Source organism: Rhinolophus hipposideros (genome assembly GCF_964194185.1).
Source record: "Rhinolophus hipposideros genome assembly, chromosome: 12".
Lineage (NCBI taxonomy): Eukaryota > Metazoa > Chordata > Mammalia > Chiroptera > Rhinolophidae > Rhinolophus > Rhinolophus hipposideros.
The window spans coordinates 27,030,412-27,047,709 of record NC_138058.1 but is presented as its reverse complement, the minus strand read 5'-3'; the positions used below and the strand labels follow the sequence as shown (position 1 = coordinate 27,047,709).

At 40.4% G+C, this 17,298-nt stretch overlaps 1 protein-coding gene across 1 annotated transcript; it reads left to right on the top strand.

The window, feature by feature from the left end:
• Positions 1 to 1,492: 1,492 nt before the first annotated feature.
• On the top strand, positions 1,493 to 17,150 carry PCYOX1 (prenylcysteine oxidase 1). Its single transcript, XM_081068981.1, has 6 exons — positions 1,493 to 1,689; positions 2,802 to 3,008; positions 4,037 to 4,211; positions 12,712 to 12,923; positions 13,275 to 13,427; positions 13,848 to 17,150. The coding sequence occupies exons 1-6, from the start codon at positions 1,578 to 1,580 to the stop codon at positions 14,504 to 14,506; spliced, it is 1,518 nt and encodes a 505-aa protein (XP_080925107.1). The 5' UTR covers positions 1,493 to 1,577; the 3' UTR covers positions 14,507 to 17,150.
• Positions 17,151 to 17,298: the final 148 nt, after the last annotated feature.

The following is a 17,298-nucleotide window of genomic DNA, read 5'->3' as shown; positions in this document are numbered from 1 at the left end:
TGTAGCGGGTTACACCCAATTACCAGGGCAATCTGGCGGCTCCCTGGGCGTTGTCTGCTAAGTTCTTTGCATTATGTCCAAAATGAAGTTACTCTTGCTCCTTCAATATGGAGTCACTCTTGCTCACACAAAACTAATGCTAACAGCTTCCAGGGGTGCTCTACACAACTTCCTAACACGTAGTTTTCTTATAACCTCCGTGAAGCTACTATAACAGATCCCTATACTCCAGGCCGCGCGCGCGGGTGGGGTGGCCCGGGGCAGGGCTTCCCCCGAGCCCACGGCTCCTAAGCCCGCTCCCCTAGAGGGGGTCTGCCCTTCCTCCCGCCTCAAGGCCCAGCATCACCGCCCGACTCGGATTTCTCCTCTCCCGAAGCCCCTCCTCCTTTTTACAACCCGGGTGGGATGAGGGGATTGTGGCCTCCTGTGGGCCAATTTGGATCTGGGGAGAGAGAAGCGATCCGCGAGGTGCACCCCCTTAACGCCCCATACCGAACCCCACAGTTAGGATCCGGCTGCCTAAAAGCCCCGGGCGAAACCTAGCATTTTCATTCCAAGCAGAGCTAACGTGACTCCGGGTCACGTCTCTCTGCTCACGCGGTTAGAATCAATATTTTTAAAAATCCGTTTTGTTCATTGATTTTTCTCAATTACCTAGAGCATTCTCTGTCACTGAGAAGGAACTCGGTAAATGTTTGTCCAACGAATGAATGCGTTTTGCATTGAATTTTCTACTCCCTTTCTCCGCGTTCAATCTTTCTTTCTATCCAATTTAGTATTTTCATTCTACCCATACTGTTCTTTATGTTCATATCCTGATTTTTCTTTTCTTTTGGGGGGTTGGGGTATCTTAATTACAGATATGGGATCATATAATACCCATTACTCAGCCACCGAACAATACTAGGGCAACAGTGATAGATCCTAAATTCTCTTGAATGCTTGCATGGTGTCCCACCGTGTGACATGGGGACGCTACTTTTGTTCAGGTCTGTCACTACTTTTCCACTCCTTTCACCTTGGACCAGCCCGTCCTAGGTCTCCCTCATTTTTCCTTTCACCTAGCACCATTCACCCATTCATCTCGTACCCAACAGCCCCCAGAACATAGCGATCACTCAATAAGTCGATGGAGCTTCACTGATCTGTTTTAGACGGCGATTAGCTTTGTGCATTCTTTGAGAGGGAGCGATTGGAGGAACAGGAGACAGCACTAGTGAATAAGGTGTTTCACCCGAAGAGATGGGAAGGAAGGAGGAGAGCTGGGTAAGCATTCTCCGGTGCCTTTGGTGTCTCTGAAACAGAGCAGGCTTCGGAGGGGCGGGGTGGGTTTGGCGGATCGAGCCCACCAGGGTTCGGAGGTCCAGGAGGGACGTGGGACCTGGGATGCCGATGGAGCGTGAGGGCGGGGCTCGGAGGAGCGGGGCCGGCCAGGGGGCGGGGCCGGCCAGGGGGCGGGGCCGGCCAGGGGGCGGGGCCGGCCAGGGGGCGGGGCGGGCAGAGCGCGCAGCCGCGCAGCCGCGCAGCCGCTGGCGGACCGCCGGGCGCCTCAGGCGGAGTGCTGAGCTTTGGGAGCCATGGGGCGCGCCGCTCGGGAGCTCGTCTCGTCTCATCTGGGGCTGTGGCTGCTGCTGTGCAGCTGGGGGTGCCTCGGGAGTGCCGAGCTGCGGGCCCCGCCGGACAAGATCGGTAGGCGAGAGGGCGCGGCGCGTAAGGGGGTGCGGGAGCGCGCCCCGTGCCGGGCGGCCGATGCGTGGTGCGCCAGGCCCCGCAGCCGCGACGTCCGCCAGGCGGCGCGGGCCGAACCGGGAATAGCGGGGGTTGCTATCATCCCTGTTCGCGTTTCAGTGTCGCTTTTGGTGCCCCAGAGACGGTGCCTTCCCGGGTGTGGAGATATGCCCGCTTGAGGAATGGGCCATGGAAGGAGGACCCAGGAGGGCGGGCAGCCGTTAGGCGTGACTGCAGCCCCTGTCTCGGGACCTGGGTGTTGGGGGGAGACAGAGCCCGCGCTCGCCGCCTTTCCTTGCTGCACGTTTGGGAGGCCAGTCTTCTGATTTGTCCTGGAGTGAGGGGCCACTTCCGCTTTGCAAATGACAGGCGCACGCGGGCTCAGACATCCAGTAGTGCAAACAAGCTGACCTGGTCTGTTTCCCGTGATAGGGTGGAATCCCCTTCCCACCTCCGCTTTGCTGAGGTCTGCTTGCTCTCAGGGACCTCTGCCTTGCACGATTTCTTACTAGAACTACTTAACTACACAGCCCAGATAATCCACTCTTTCTAGTTTCAGTCTTCTTGATTTCTTGCTCCTTGTTTGTTTTGTTTTGCTCTGTTTCTTATTCTCCTTAAAACTGTGTACTTTGGATCATTGACCTGTCTGCATTAATGAGGCTGAACACATCTAGGCAAAAAATGGCGGCCACTGTATTTAAAATGCGTGCTGGAAAGACTCACCTCTTCTGTTCCCAGGCGCTGGGCACAAAGAAGGGTGTGTGCAGGCCCATTGGTGCCTCCACAAAGAACTGAGAATCTTTGGGCATCTGACAACAACAACAACAACAACAATCTAATTATGTCAATTTGTAAGTTAATCTACTGCCACTTTTGTCTGGGGACCATGGCTGTCCAGAATCAGAGAGTTCTGTTTTCACCGCAACTGTCATTGGCCTACCCCTACCCAGGCTTCCCTAAATTGTTGATAATAGCCTTAAGTAACGTGTTATTGTTTAATGGCTTTTTAAAAACAACAAAACTCACATAGCTGGTAAAAGGGATAGAAACTGTTCCTTTTTTCCCCCCCATAGCGATTATTGGAGCTGGAATTGGTGGCACTTCAGCAGCCTATTATCTGCGGCAGAAATTTGGGAAAGATGTGAAGATTGACCTGTTTGAAAGAGGAGAGGTGGGGGGCCGTCTGGCCACCATGACTCTGAAGGGGCAAGAATATGAGGCAGGAGGTTCTGTCATCCATCCTTTAAATCTGCACATGAAGCGTTTTGTCAAGGACCTGGGTATGTAATTTGGTCTTAGAGCTAAGCAGCTTTCTGAGTAACCATCCATGAATATTTTTATCAGATAGGGAACTGAAACTTTTCCGCCTTGTTAGTTGTCTTTCACAGAGTAGTTGGTAAAACTTTTCCTCCGTTTCCTGGTGGCAGTTGGTACTACCTTAGTTAGGAGCCACTCTCCTGTAATGGGACACTAGTTATCAGTTATCTTCAGTTATCTGGAATTACAGCCGTGGGGCGGGTGTGGGGTGGGGATGGTTACGGTAGTCAGTTCTTAAACCTGTCTGTTCCTGTTGAAGAATCAGAATGGCTTGAGTTAGCAGAAACCTAGTGTGCTCATTTTACAGCTGGGGAAATGAAGCCTAGAAGGCTTGAAGTGTCTGGCTTAATGTCTCTCACACAGCTGTGGGTGCAGACATGTGCTTAGAAGCTGGGACATCCGACTGACTTCTTCCCTACCAGCAGAGGAGCTGGGCAGGATATGAGGGAAATCTGGCAGGCCTCTTTAAGCCCTTTTCTCAGGGAATATTGGGTAATTTTGGCTTTCTTCCGGCTACCTGAAATATCCACTTATGCAAAATAGTATTTGCACAGAGATGGGATGCCTCCTTTCCCCTAGCTGCCGTCCACATCTCCTGGGGCTCTCTTTCCTCCATGAGGGCAAATGTATGCCAGGAGCAATTTATGTTGCAAAGATTCATGTCTGACATTTCTGTTTTTAAGTTGAATTCAGCTGGTACCCTGGCTTTTTTCCTTGACTTTTTAGTCTTTTTAGACTAAAAATAGCCAGTCTGATTTTGATATTGCTGCATGATCATCTGACCCATCTTATAGAGAATCTGCTTTTGGACAGTGTAGTGAGTGTATAGTGTATCCCTATTCTAAAGATAGAGTTTCTTTAATATGTCTCGGGAGAATGGGGGAAGCCCAGAATCACTCATTTCAGAATGTCCCAATAGCTTCAGATTACGTTCTTTCATTTGCTCAGCATAGAAACCATTGACTTAGCTACCCTTTCTCTGTTTTTGCAGGTCTCTCTACTGTTCAGACTTCTGGTGGCCTAATGGGGGTATATAATGGAAAGACTCTGGTGTTTGAGGAGAGCAGCTGGTTTATAATTAACATAATTAAACTAATTTGGCAGTATGGATTTCAATCCCTTCGAATGCACATGTGGGTAGAGGATATATTAGACAAGTTTATGAGGTAATTTTTTTCCCCTTTCATTTAACCTAAGACCTTTTAGTTAGATGATCTTTAGGAATTATAGTTTCTTGGAACAGTTTTCTACCTAACTCCAAGGCCTATTTGTAAGATTGTTAGGCAAAATGTTTTGTGTAAAATATGCAGACCATTTATCCACTTGGAAATAGAAAGGGTAGTTTATTTTTGCTTCTGAAAATGTATTTTGCAAATTCTTATTTAGTGTTGCCAGACACTCTTAAATGCTCTACAAATGTTAACTTCTTGAATTCTCATGACAACTCTCTAGGTAGGTACTATTATTAGCTTTTTTAAAACAAATGTGGAAGGTGGAGGCTTGGAGAGCTTTCAAGTATGCAAGTATACCCACCTAGGAAGTGGCCGAGCCAGAGTTCCTACCTAAGCAGGCTGGCTCCAGAGTTGTCACTTTTTTTTTTTTTAACAGTATTTAAATTTTTTTCTATTACAGTTGACGTTCAGTATTATTTTACATTAGTTTCAGGTATACAACAAAAACTATTTAGACATTTATATAATTTGGGTAGTGATTCCCTGATAAGTCTCATACCCACTTGGCACCATACATAGTTACTCTAATATTATTGACTACATTCCCTCTGCTGTATCTTATATCCTTGTAACTATTTTGTGAATACCAGTTGTACTTCGTATTCCCTTCACCTTTTTCACCCAGCCCACCAAAACCCTTTCTATCTTGCAGAGTCCTTATTCTTAATCTCTGCACTGTGCTGGTGTTGTGTAGATGAATGAGGTCATGTGTGCAAGATATTGTAGAAAGGATCAGAAAAATGAGCTTTAATCGTGACATGATGTTTCAGTGAACCAGCAGCCTGAGGTAGGGTTATGTGTCCTAAGAATTTAAATTAGGATATTAAATTCCAACACTGTCATGGGGAGTGACAATGCAGGGGCCTCTTTGTCTTTATGTTTTAATGTATTTTCAAAATTGTCTATGTGTATGAACACGCATTGCCTTGGTAAGTAAGAAAAATAATATAAAATTACCAGTCTAACTTTGAAAGATACAACATATTTTTTGTAAGCCTATTGGCGTGTGCTAATTTTTATGCTGGTTTACTATTTTTGATGTTGAAGAAATTCAGCTTGTAAATGCTATTAATGTTTCATTACTGTGACTGTTCCAAAGTAGTACAATAATTGTTAAAAAAAGGTTAAGTTCCATGTCATATGACCCAATATTGACCAAATATAAGAATTTGAATAGGATAAATACACTCTAGTTTCTGTAACTTATGGTAGTGAGGGATTTCTTTCTAAACATCATTCTTAGGTCAATTCTTTGAACACTTTTCCAGTGGGTACATTAGGTTCAGCTACAGTGTAGATATTTTAAAGTAGTCATTCATTCATTTATTCGTTCACCAAATATTGAGTGCCTGTTATGTGCCATGCTCTATTCTAGGTCCTGAGGATGTACAAGCTAGAACATGTCCCTGCACTCAAAGAATATATATTTTAGTAGAGAGACAAGCGATAAACCAATAATTAAGAAAATATGTAGAATTTGTGTAGAGATAGTCAGTCACTTTTTAAAGACGGTAGATGACATGTTGCTGCACACTCAGTAAGAAAATCCAGTTCAGATGGCATCAGATGCAAGCCCATCTGTGTGTATCATTTTCTTTATCTGTGGCTTGCTTGACATGTAGAGAATTGCCCTTTGAGAAATTAAGACATTACTTTTGAAGTGAATTTGGGGTATTGCAGAACTGTGAAAAAGACTCAGTGAGAGGATACATAGATTATTTTTTATTTTAAAAAACAGTTGCCAAACATTATGAAATTACTGCCTCCTCCAGGCTATTTTAAAAAATTATTTACTTATTTTTTTCAGCTACAGTTGACATTTAGTATTATTTTATATTCATTTCAGGTGTCCAGCCTAGTGGTTAGACATTTATATAATTTATACAGTGATTCCCCCCCTCCCCGCCCCCATTAGTCTAGTACCCACTTGGCGTTATACATAGTTGTTGTAAGATTGTCCACTGTATTCTCTGTGCTGTACTTTACAACCCTGTGACTGTTTTGTAACCACCAATTTCACCCAGCTCCCCAACCCCCCTCCTCTCCAGTCTATTTTTGATATTTGACTATTCACCCTGACTTGTATATTATTTAAAGGGCCACGTATCATATTTCTGTTTCTTTCAATAAATTAAGAACATACAAATCTTATTTTGATAATTTTGTTGTACCCTATGAGATAGTACTTGCAGAGAAGGTTGGTATTGAGTCAGCATGTGCCCGTTGTTAAAGTAGGGAAACACTGCTGGCCTGGTGAAATAGCTGTTTGCTTCCTCCCCAGGAACTGAGTCTTGACTCAGTTTCACTGCAGTAGTTAGTCTCCTTCCTGTTTAATGCTTTACCAGTTGCTAAATATTTGTAATGTCAGCCCATGTCAGAGATAACTGAAATGTCCAAAAACTATGATTGGGAACATAGAGGTTGCTAAAGAGGAATCTGGAGCAACGAGTTCCCCTGCATTTCAGTAAAGCAGTAGTTCTCGACCCTGGCTGCACAGTAGAATCCCATAGGGGTCTTTTAAAAATAAGCATGCTGTGTTCCACCCCTAGAGATTTTTTATTTCATTGTCCTGGAGTAGGGGCTTGGGCATTGGTATTTTTAAAAGCACCTCAAGTAAATCTTAACCTATAGCCAGAGTTGACAAACACTAGGTTAAAATGCTCAGTTGGAGAATATTTTTGAGATTTTTCTTTCTTTGAATGGTATAGAAACCTAAGGTTCTTGCCCAAATTTTTTTCTCCTTTTTTTTTGGTTATATATGAGAGATATAGTTACATGTGTCTTGTGTGATGTGCAGAACTTTTGGGGAGTTTGCTGAACAGCTTTGGGGAGGTACATTGTCCTGTTTGTGCTTCCATTCGGAGTGTGTACAGTGTGAGTGAAGGCCCATGTGACAGTAGGAAACCCTGACACTGAGAGAGGCTTGTGGTAGGCAACACCATCCATTCTTCTCTGCTGTGGGAAGTCCTTGGGCAGAAATCCCGCGGCCCCTGATATCCACACTTGCCAGGTTCATTTCCTGTTCTGAGCATTTATTTATGCAGTTCTTCTGGTTAGATGACATACATAAACCTCCTAACTCATCTCCCTCTTTTTGCTCTTGTGTCACCACAATTTGTTTTCAGCACAGCAGCCAGAGGTTTTTTTTTTTTTTTAACTCTTTAAGAGTCTGCTCAAACTTTCAGTGGCTCTCTATTTTGTGCAGAGTAACAGCCCAAATCTGTAGTATGGCTTGGAAGACCTGACAGGACATAGATAATCCAATTCCTTATTTTTTTTTATTCCCTGTTTGTGGTGGAAAGAATTTTGTCTGCCCCAAATTCATTTATTGAAGCCCTACCCCCCGTGTTGAAGCCCTGTACCTCAGAATGTGACTGTATTTGGAGATAGGACTTTTTAATGAGGTAATTCATTTAAATAAGGCCGTTGGGGTGGGCCTTATCCCGTCTAACGAGTGACCTTGTTAGAAGAGGACATTAGAACATACAGACTAGACCCCAGGGACGTGCACACAGAGTAAAGACCACATGAGGACACAGCGAGAAGGTGGCCATCTGCACGCCAAGGAGACAGGTCTCAGAAGAAACCACACCTGCCGATGCCATTCATTATCTTGGACTTCTGGCCTCCAGCACTGTGAGAAATACATTTCTGTTGTTTAAGCTACTCAGTCTTTGATAACTTTGTTATGGCAGCCTACTGCACTAATATACTGTTGATCTTCTGCCTACTTGTTCTGCCCATTATTGAAAATGAGATGTTGGGGTCTCCAACGATTATTTTTGAATTGTCTCTTTCTCCCTTCAATTCTGTCTTTTTTGTTTCATGTATTTTGGAGCTCTGTAGTTAGATGAGTGTATGTTTATAATTGTTATGTCTTCCTTTTATTATTATAAAATGTCCTCCTTTGTCTCTAAGAGCAATTTTTGTCTTAAAATCTGTTTTCTCTGCTATTAGTGTCGCTACTCCAGCACTCTTGGTTACTGTTTGCACGGTATACGATTTTCCATCATTTTTACTTTCAGTCTGTTAGTGTCATTGAATCTAATGTGTATTTTCTTATAGACAGCATATAGTTGGATCATGTTTTTTTAATCCATTCTGCTAGTCTCTCCCTTATGATCGGAGTGTTCAGTCCATTTATGTTTAATATAATTACTGTTAAGGTAGAATTTGTGTTCTGTTTTGCTGTTTGCTTTCTATGTTTGATGTCGTTTTCATTCCTCTATTCCTCCATTACTGTCTTCTTTTGTTTTATCCATTCATCTGTTGAATGGACATGTAGGTTGCTTCCACTTCTTGCCTATTGCTGCAGTAATAGGGCTTTTTAATGAGGTAATTAAAATCACTGAAAAAGGCTGCATAAACATGGATGTTCAAATATCTCTTTGATCCTGTTTTCAGTTCTTTTGGATATATTACCCAGATTGTATATTACCCAAGTGGGATTGTTGGATCATTTAGTAATTCTACTTTTGATTTTTTGAGGAACCTCTGTACTGTTTTCCATACAGCTGCACCATTTTATATTTTCACCAACAATGCACAAGGGTTCCAATTTCTCCACATCCCCATCAAAACTTTATTATTTTCTATTTTTAAGATAATGGACATCCTAACAGGTGTGAGGTGATAATTTCTTTGTAGTTTTGATTTGCATTTCCCTAGTGATTAGTGATTAGTGATGTTGAGCATCTTTTCATATGCTTGATAACCATTTATATATCTTCTTTGGAGAAATGTCTATTCAAATTCTTTGCCCATTTTTTAATTGGATTTTTTTTGTTGTTGTTGAGTTGTAGGAGTAGTTGTTCTTTATATGTTTTGGATATTAAACCCTTATCAGGTATATGGTTTGCAAATATTTTCTCCCATTCCATAGGTTACCTTTTTACTCTGTTGATTGTTTCCTTTGCTGCACAGAAGTTTTAGAGTTTAATGTAGTCTCATTTATCTGTTATTTTTGCTTTTGTCGCCTGCATTTTTGGTATCATATCCAGGTTATCATTGCCAAATCCAGTGTCATGAAGCTTTTTCTCTATGTTTTCTTCTAGGAGTTTTATAGTTTCAGGTCTTATGTTTATGTCTTTAATCCATTTTGAGTTGGTTTTTGTATTTTGTTTAAGGTAAGGGTCCACTTTTATTCTTTTGCATGTGGATATCCAGTTTCCTAGCACTGTCCTTTATCCTATTCAATAACCTGATATATTTTTCAAATATTATTTGACCATATACGTGTGAGTTTATTTCTGGGTTCTCTGTTTTGGTCCATTGGTCTGTATGTCTGTCTTCATGCTTGTATCATACTGTTTTGATTACTGTAGCTTTGTAATATGCTTAGAAACTAGGTAATGTGAGGGTTTTAGCTTTTTCTTTTTTTCCAGATTGTTTTAGCTACTCAGGTTCTTTTGAGATTTCATATGAATTATAGGGTTTTTTTGGGGGGTCTGTAGAAAATGCCACTGAGATTTTGATAGGGATTACATTGAATTTGTAAATGACTTTAGGTGATATGGTCATTTTAACAATATCAAGTCTTCCAGTCCACGAACACAGGATGTCTTTAATGTTTTTCAACAGTATTAATATTTTGTGATTTTCAGTGTGCAAGTATTTTTGTCTCCTTGGGTAAATTTACTCCTAAATGTTTTATTCTTTTTTGATGCTGTTGTAATGGGATTTTCTCAATTTCCTTTTCACATTGTTCATTGTTAACATATAATGCCTTTTTTAAAAAAATTGAGATATAATTGACATAGAACATTGTTTTGGTATACAAATTTAAAATGTACATGTTGATTTGATACATTTATACATTGCAGTGTGATTACCACCACTAGTTCACACCTCTATCATGTCACATAATTATCATTTGTTTTATGTGGTGAGGACATTGAAGATCTAGTCTCTTAGCAGCTTTGAAATACATAATACCATACTGTTGGCTATAATCCCGTGCTGTGCATTAGACCTCCAGAACGTAATCATCTTCCCTAGACACTGCAAGGCTTGCATCCTCACCTCCTGCAGGTCTTTGCTTAGATGTCATCTTTGCAGTGAGGCTTTCCTCTACCACTCATTTTTTGGGGGGCCATCTTATTTACAGTTGCAACCCAGCCAAGTCCAAGCATTCCTATTCTTCCTTTTTGATTTAGTTTTTTTCCTTAATACTGTCATCCTCTAACCTGTTATAATTTACTCGCATTTATTTATTTTTTTATTACCTGTTTCCCCAACTAGAACACAAGCTCCATCAGCGCAGGGATTTTTTTCTCTCTATTGTGTTGACATCTGCATCCTCAGCACCGAGAAAAGTGCCTGGCTCAAATTTGATGCTCCATAATTATTTGTTGAATGAATAAATTAATGAACAAATAGATAAGTGTTGAGTTATACAAATGTAGTTTAAAAAGAAGAAAAGGTGTATAAGCAATCTAATTAGCAGAAACTACTAGTTACTCACGTGTCTAACTTTTTAGTAAATATATATTCTAATGCAATTACTATTGTGAACAGTGACAGTATTCATTGTTTATATGATGTGTGTTGTCTCATGTTGCTCTCTAGGAGACCTTTACTTAGGAGGCTTCCTTGAGTGGTGTTGGGACTTAGGTAGGGGACAGTGGAGAATAATTTTTTTATAACATATATAAGTTATTTAATTGGCTGCTATTTTGTCATGCTGACCATTAGCCAATGGTCTCTCTTCATTAGCCACGCTTCATTTCATGAGATATTCGTTCTATTATTTTTCTAAAGAACTACGTGTTTTTATCCTACTTTTTCCAACTTCCTAGGAAATGGAAGCCAAATAATATGGTTGGAAGGAGTTATTTTAGTTTTTCCGTTTTGGTACTGGTATCCGTTTCTCCCCTAAAGTGTATTCAACATCTTGTACACTATGCTGTTAGACAGTAGGTAATATTGAAATGGCTATGACATTGTCCCCTGCTCTCTAAAAATTTAGTTTGTTTTGGAGACAAAAGTTGATGTAAAACTCTCCTCCCTTGATCACTGATGGAGATCTTTCTTTGGTATTAATTTCTTCCATTTTTTCATATACATCCTGTGCATGTACCTTCTTACCTGTCCCTAACTGTAAGTTTGAGGGAAAGGAACCATGTCTTTCTCATTTTTTGTATCACTTGCAATCTGAAAAATTATGTATTGAATTATTGCATTAACTAACTTATGTGGACATCTCTTAAGTCCATAAAGTAAAATATCAGATGATATTTTCTAAAAATTAAATAATACAAAGAAGTATCTAAGTGCTGATTGAGCAGCATGGGTGTGAAGTTTTATGGGACTTTTGGAGATGATGACATCACTGTGGCCTGAGAAGTTGGGAAAGACTTGGCCGAGGAGATAGGATGCGTGCTCTGAAGGAAGTGTAGCTGTTCTGTGGGTAGGAATGGGAAACATTGGAGGGAAGAGCTAGTGCAGTGCTGAGGGGCAATATGGAGAGAGTATTTACAGACCAGTCAGTGGGTCGGTCAGTTGTGCTGGAGGGGATGAGTGTGTGTGTCTGTATGTGTGTGTGTGTCGGGGCCAGAGTTGTTGAGGCCAGAGAGGGCAAGTTGTGCTTGAGCCTTCTACTTGCCTTGTGACTTTTAGGCAAGTTCTTGGAGCACTTCTACATTGTTCCTTTATCTGCATGTAGAATAAAGGTGTCAGATTGGTGTTTGGCTCTAAAATCCAAGACATCTGTTTTTTTAAATGTCACGACTTTATTTAGTAAGCAGCAGTAAGTGAGATGTTTTTTGAATAAGTGGATGGATGACAAAATAAAAGAGGTATTTTAGGGCTTCGGGAGATTCATTAAAAAAAAAATAGAAGCAGGTAGATAAGTTAATTCATTTCAGTAGTTCGAATATAAGTCCCGACTCAAGATCAGGGAAATGAGAATGAAGTAACCAGAGAGATGTTAGAAAGATTGATAAGGTTTCCTTTTTGGTTGCGAGAGGCAGAAAGGAGAAGGGAAAATGTTTTAAGTTTGAAGGGGAACTGAGGATGACATGTAAGATGTTAGGAGTAAGCCGTTACTTTTGGTTGGGATAGCGGGTGGGTGGAGAGAGGATCAAGCCTGGTGGAAAGATCGTTTCATTTTAGACATGGCTAAGTGTCACTGGAAGATAAAAAGATGAATGAAAACAAGACATACCCACTTCTTTAAGGGTTTTCCCAGTGACCATTTTAATATGGAAGAGTGTATGCACACACTTCCCGTGGACTTCCAGAGGAGGTAGAGGGCGAGGGAGAGCCAAGAGCTTCTGGGATACCTGGGAAGATGGTGATTGAGGTGTGCCTCACACGATAGGAACTCATTAGAAGGAAACATGGAAGTCAGTGTGAGTCTTATGATATTTCCCTTCATTATGCACCCCTCTCCCCTCTTTTGGTATTTAATGGCCATTTCTCTTCTTTTCCAAAGGATCTACCGCTACCAGTCGCATGACTATGCCTTCAGTAGCGTAGAAAATTTACTACATTCTCTAGGAGGGGACGACTTCACTGGAATGCTTAACCGAACACTTCTTGAAACCTTGCAGAAAGCAGGCTTCTCCGAGAAATTCCTTGATGAAATTGTTGCTCCCGTCATGAGGGTCAATTACGGCCAAAGCACAGACATCCATGGCTTTGTGGGTAAGCCAAGACTTGGAACTGTTATGGACGTTCGTTCACAGAGGGGCTCACCTGCTGTTATGGCGGCTCCTGACTTCAGGCCATGAGTTGGAGAAAACTACCTTCGCTGTGAAACCTTGACATTGTTTGGCAAAATTCTGTAAATATAGATGTGCATTTTTATGGGTGGGGGGAGTCCTTAGCTTTCATCAGTTGAATGGTTCTCAGCTCGGGGAGATTTTCCCTCAGGGGCCAGTTGGCAATGTGTGGAGACATCTGGAGCAGAACTCACCTAATTGGGAAGGGAGAGTGGATGGAGGGCCTCATATAGAGTCAGAATTAAAACAATGTTTTTTTTCTTACCGCTAACAGGGGCAGTGTCACTAACTTCTACTGATTCTGGCCTTTGGGCAGTAGAAGGTGGCAATAAACTTGTTTGCTCAGGGCTCCTTAAGGCTTCCAAAAGCAATCTTATATCTGGCTCAGTGATGTCCATAGAGGAGAAAACAAGGACCAAGGAAATTGGTAAGCTTTAACTTCTATTTTATTGTTCCTAATTTCCCCTGCAGAAAATAATTGCTCAGGGAGAAAAACCTGTCTTCCACCATCTGTCACTCAGTTCCAAATGATGGAATTTTAAATTGTATGTTGTGCCATGTAGAAGTATTCCCAGATGTGCTCATGTACACTGGCATGATTCCTTGGATTTAAAAAATAATCTCGTCCTCAAAAGTAAAAATTCCATATTTTGTAATTATTGACAAGGTATTATTTCCATTCCAGGTAGGAAATTGGCCTCAATGTCGGACAGTTATCTTAATGGATAAACTCCTTTTTTCCCGTAGAATTATGAACTATTAAGAAGGTATAGAATTATTTTTAGATGGTATAAAATACAGTATGTTAGAGACGCTAAAGAAATGTATGTTTCCTTATTTCCTCTAGGAAACCCCACAAAAATGTATGAAGTGGTCTACCAAACTGGATCTGAGACCCATTCAGATTTTTATGACATCGTCTTGGTGGCCACTCCATTGAATCGAAAAATGTCCAACATAACTTTTCTCAACTTTGATCCTCCAATTGAGGAATTCCATCAATACTACGAACATATAGTGACAACTTTGGTTAAGGGGAAGTTGAATTCCACTATTTTTAGCTCTAGAACCTTAGATAATTTTGGTCTTAGTGCAATCTTAACCACTGATAATTCAGATTTATTCATTAACAGCATTGGAATTGTATCCTCTGTAAGAGAAAAAAATAATCCTCAGTCATCAACAGATGGGACAAATGTTTGGAAGATCTTTTCCAAAGAAAGTCTTACTCAAGAACAAATTTTAAAGCTCTTTTTGTCCTATGATTATACTGAGAAGAAGCAGTGGCTTGCATATCCTCACTATAAGCCTCCAGAGAAATGCCCTTCCATCATACTCCACGATCGACTTTATTATGTCAATGGCATAGAGTATGCAGCAAGTGCCATGGAGATGAGTGCCATTGCAGCACACAATGCCGCCCTCCTTGCCTATCACCGCTGGAATGGGCACATGCACATGATAGACCAAGAGCACTTATATGAGAAACTCAGAACAGAGCTGTGAAATAACTCACTTTCCCCCTCTGGGTTCCAAATGGAAATATCACTGGCAAAAAACCACAATCTGAGCAGAGATGATTTTGAATCACATATTTTGCCATTATCATTGTTTATCAAGAGTATTCCCAGTGAGTCATGAGAAAATACAAGGGTCTAATGCGTGAAGGTGTAATTATTGCATTTATGCCATCTCCAAAATTTCTTAATAAACTCTTAATATCCATCAACAGTGTTTCCCAAACTTGTCTGATTGTAAGAATCATCTGGAGTTTGTTAAACATACAGAATTCCCTAGCTTCTCTGGAGATTCTGATTCAATAGTTCTGCAGTTGAGGCCCTGGATTTTGAACAAAACCATAGAGCATTTTTAAGCCTAACACTTGAAGAACTTAAAAGACATACCTTTTGGTTGGGGACTAGTTCATTTGCACTAAACTGCTGGATGTGATCTTCAATCAGAGTTAAAACTACTACGGGAGTTGGTGTCTTACACCTGGCTTCAGTAATTTTTACCCTTTTAAAAAATGCGCCAGCTTTCAGTATATTCTTTTGATTGCTCCTGTCTCATTTTTTTAGCGGTGAAACATAGAAGTCTTGGTAGTATAACTTCAAGATGTCATACAATAATCTCCAGTAAAATGAAAAACAAATCTAACCTATTAATTGAAGAAATTGGCATTCTTTTATCAAATTCTCACCCATGGAACTTTTAAAAATACAGATACACCCTATAGAGATTCTGATTTAATGGATTGAGGATAGGACCTTAACATTATAGGTCATGTTCCTAATGTGCAACCTGGATTGAGAATCACTGATTTGGGGGTCTAAATGTTTCCAAAGGATTTTTTAGTGCCTTAAAAATCCGAAGAAATCTAACCCATTATCAAAATAGATCCATTTTGAGAATGATTTCTCTCAATGAGAATTCTAGTAGTAACCTTGATAGTAAGAAGCACTGACAGTCTGCAGCATAGGCAATTTAAGATTACTCCGGAGTTGACCTGAGCAGGATGTTCAGAATACCATGTTCGATAAAATCAGTTATGTTCAAACTGTTAAATGCTTCTAAAGCTACTGTACCATTTTGGGGGAGAAACTGGTTGCTGAATCTCATTTTAAGGCAGTTCTCAACCTCGGCTGCATGTTGGCATCCCTGTAGGACTTGAAAGCTTCCCAAATGATTCCAATATGCAGCTAAACTTGAGAACCAGTTCTGCATCTTGTACAAAGATAATGAATGACTGTCCTTATAGTCACTGGTAGGACAGAACAAGTAAAAGCTTGTGAATTCAGTAGTAACTGCAGCAAAGTTAACATGCACTGTTAAAAATTTGTCAAAGGGTCATTTTCTAATTTTTTATAGAAGAATGTTGAGGCATTCATATTTTTTTCCATTTGTGGTTTTAATAAAGACATGTAGAGAATGTAATAGTTATGTATGTGCTAAACTGGTAAATACTAATGAATTAATTTAATTTCTATCACCTGTAAACTTGTTTTGCAATGGGATATATTTTTACTTGTAAGAACACCAGTTTAAAGTGTTGCTGTATGTCAAACCTACTCTGATTTTCACAGGGCATCTGAAATTGCTTCTTCAAAGGGCAAAATAGTTTATCAATTTGTCAAGCATATTAGTTTTAATGCAATTACAGTGTTAAAGAATGTATTTTTTTATTGGAAGAAAAATACTATTAGAGCTTGTATCTCCAGGAGACCACTTTACTCATCTTTTTACAGAAGAGAATGATAAAAACGATGCTGGGGCTGAAATGAAAGCAAGAGCCAGCTCCACTCCAGTGTTTCTCCAACTTGAGTATGCATTGGACTTACCTGGAAGGCTTGTTAAAACATTTCTAGGCTTCACCTCCTGAATGTTTCAATAAGTTTGGAGCGCATACAAAAATTTGCATTTCTATTAAGTTCCTAGGTGATGCTCCTGATCTAGAAACCACACTTAACAGAACCAGTTCTACGATTCAGTTCTATGTGGTTGAAAAATTGCAAGCCTGTCAATTTCAGTGAAGATTTAAAAACAGCTGCTGAAGAATGTTAGAATAAAAATGTGTTGGACTTCACACCATCTCTTGTTGTGATTGTTTGATCCCTCTAGCTGTTCCTTTGCCATAAACATTTTCTATAAATAGGAAATACTGTTTCAGAGCTGCATATAAACCATCCATTGTGCTGTTTTGCACGTACCGTAGATACTTGTGTACATCCCATTCTCTACAGTTTCAAAGTACTTGAAGATTTGCAGGCTTTTTATCATAAAAAGAACAGGTCTAAGCATCTGCTTGGTAGGTTTCTTAAGATTAGGTTTATGACACCACCGCCTGTTATGTATCTTTCATCAGTGTGTGTGCTCTAAAATTCATGCACTAGAGGAGCGTATTATGGGCAGCGTCATAACTACTCTGTACTCCACAATGAACAATACACTGGAATGTTTTTCTCTGGAATTCTATGTCTACTCTTGTATTCAAAAAATGTTCCCCCCTTATGTTCAAACTAAACAACCCGATCATTACCTCCTGTTTTACTTCTGTTGTAGTACACTTGGAATGTAGATGTACTTGGAAAGTCAGAGTGTATCAAAGTTACTATGAGTTTTGAAAATTATAGTTAATATTTCAGAAGCACACATTCAGGTTTGCCGGTTCTTTATCTCTGTTGTGTTAAGAGATGGGAAAAAGTCATCCTTGCTATGTTTCACATTTAATCGGATTCTTCTATATTAATACATGAAAACCTTTGGGAAAAAATCAGTCTTAACCAGGACGAGTTCAGGTT

Coding starts and splice junctions, on each gene's coding strand:
- PCYOX1 (XM_081068981.1), top strand. CDS start 1,578: ATGGGGCGCGCCGCTCGGGAGCTCGTCTCGTCTCATCTGGGGCTGTGG. Junction 3,009..4,036: donor GCGTTTTGTCAAGGACCTGG/GTATGTAATTTG, acceptor CTGTTTTTGCAG/GTCTCTCTACTGTTCAGACT. Junction 13,428..13,847: donor AACAAGGACCAAGGAAATTG/GTAAGCTTTAAC, acceptor TATTTCCTCTAG/GAAACCCCACAAAAATGTAT.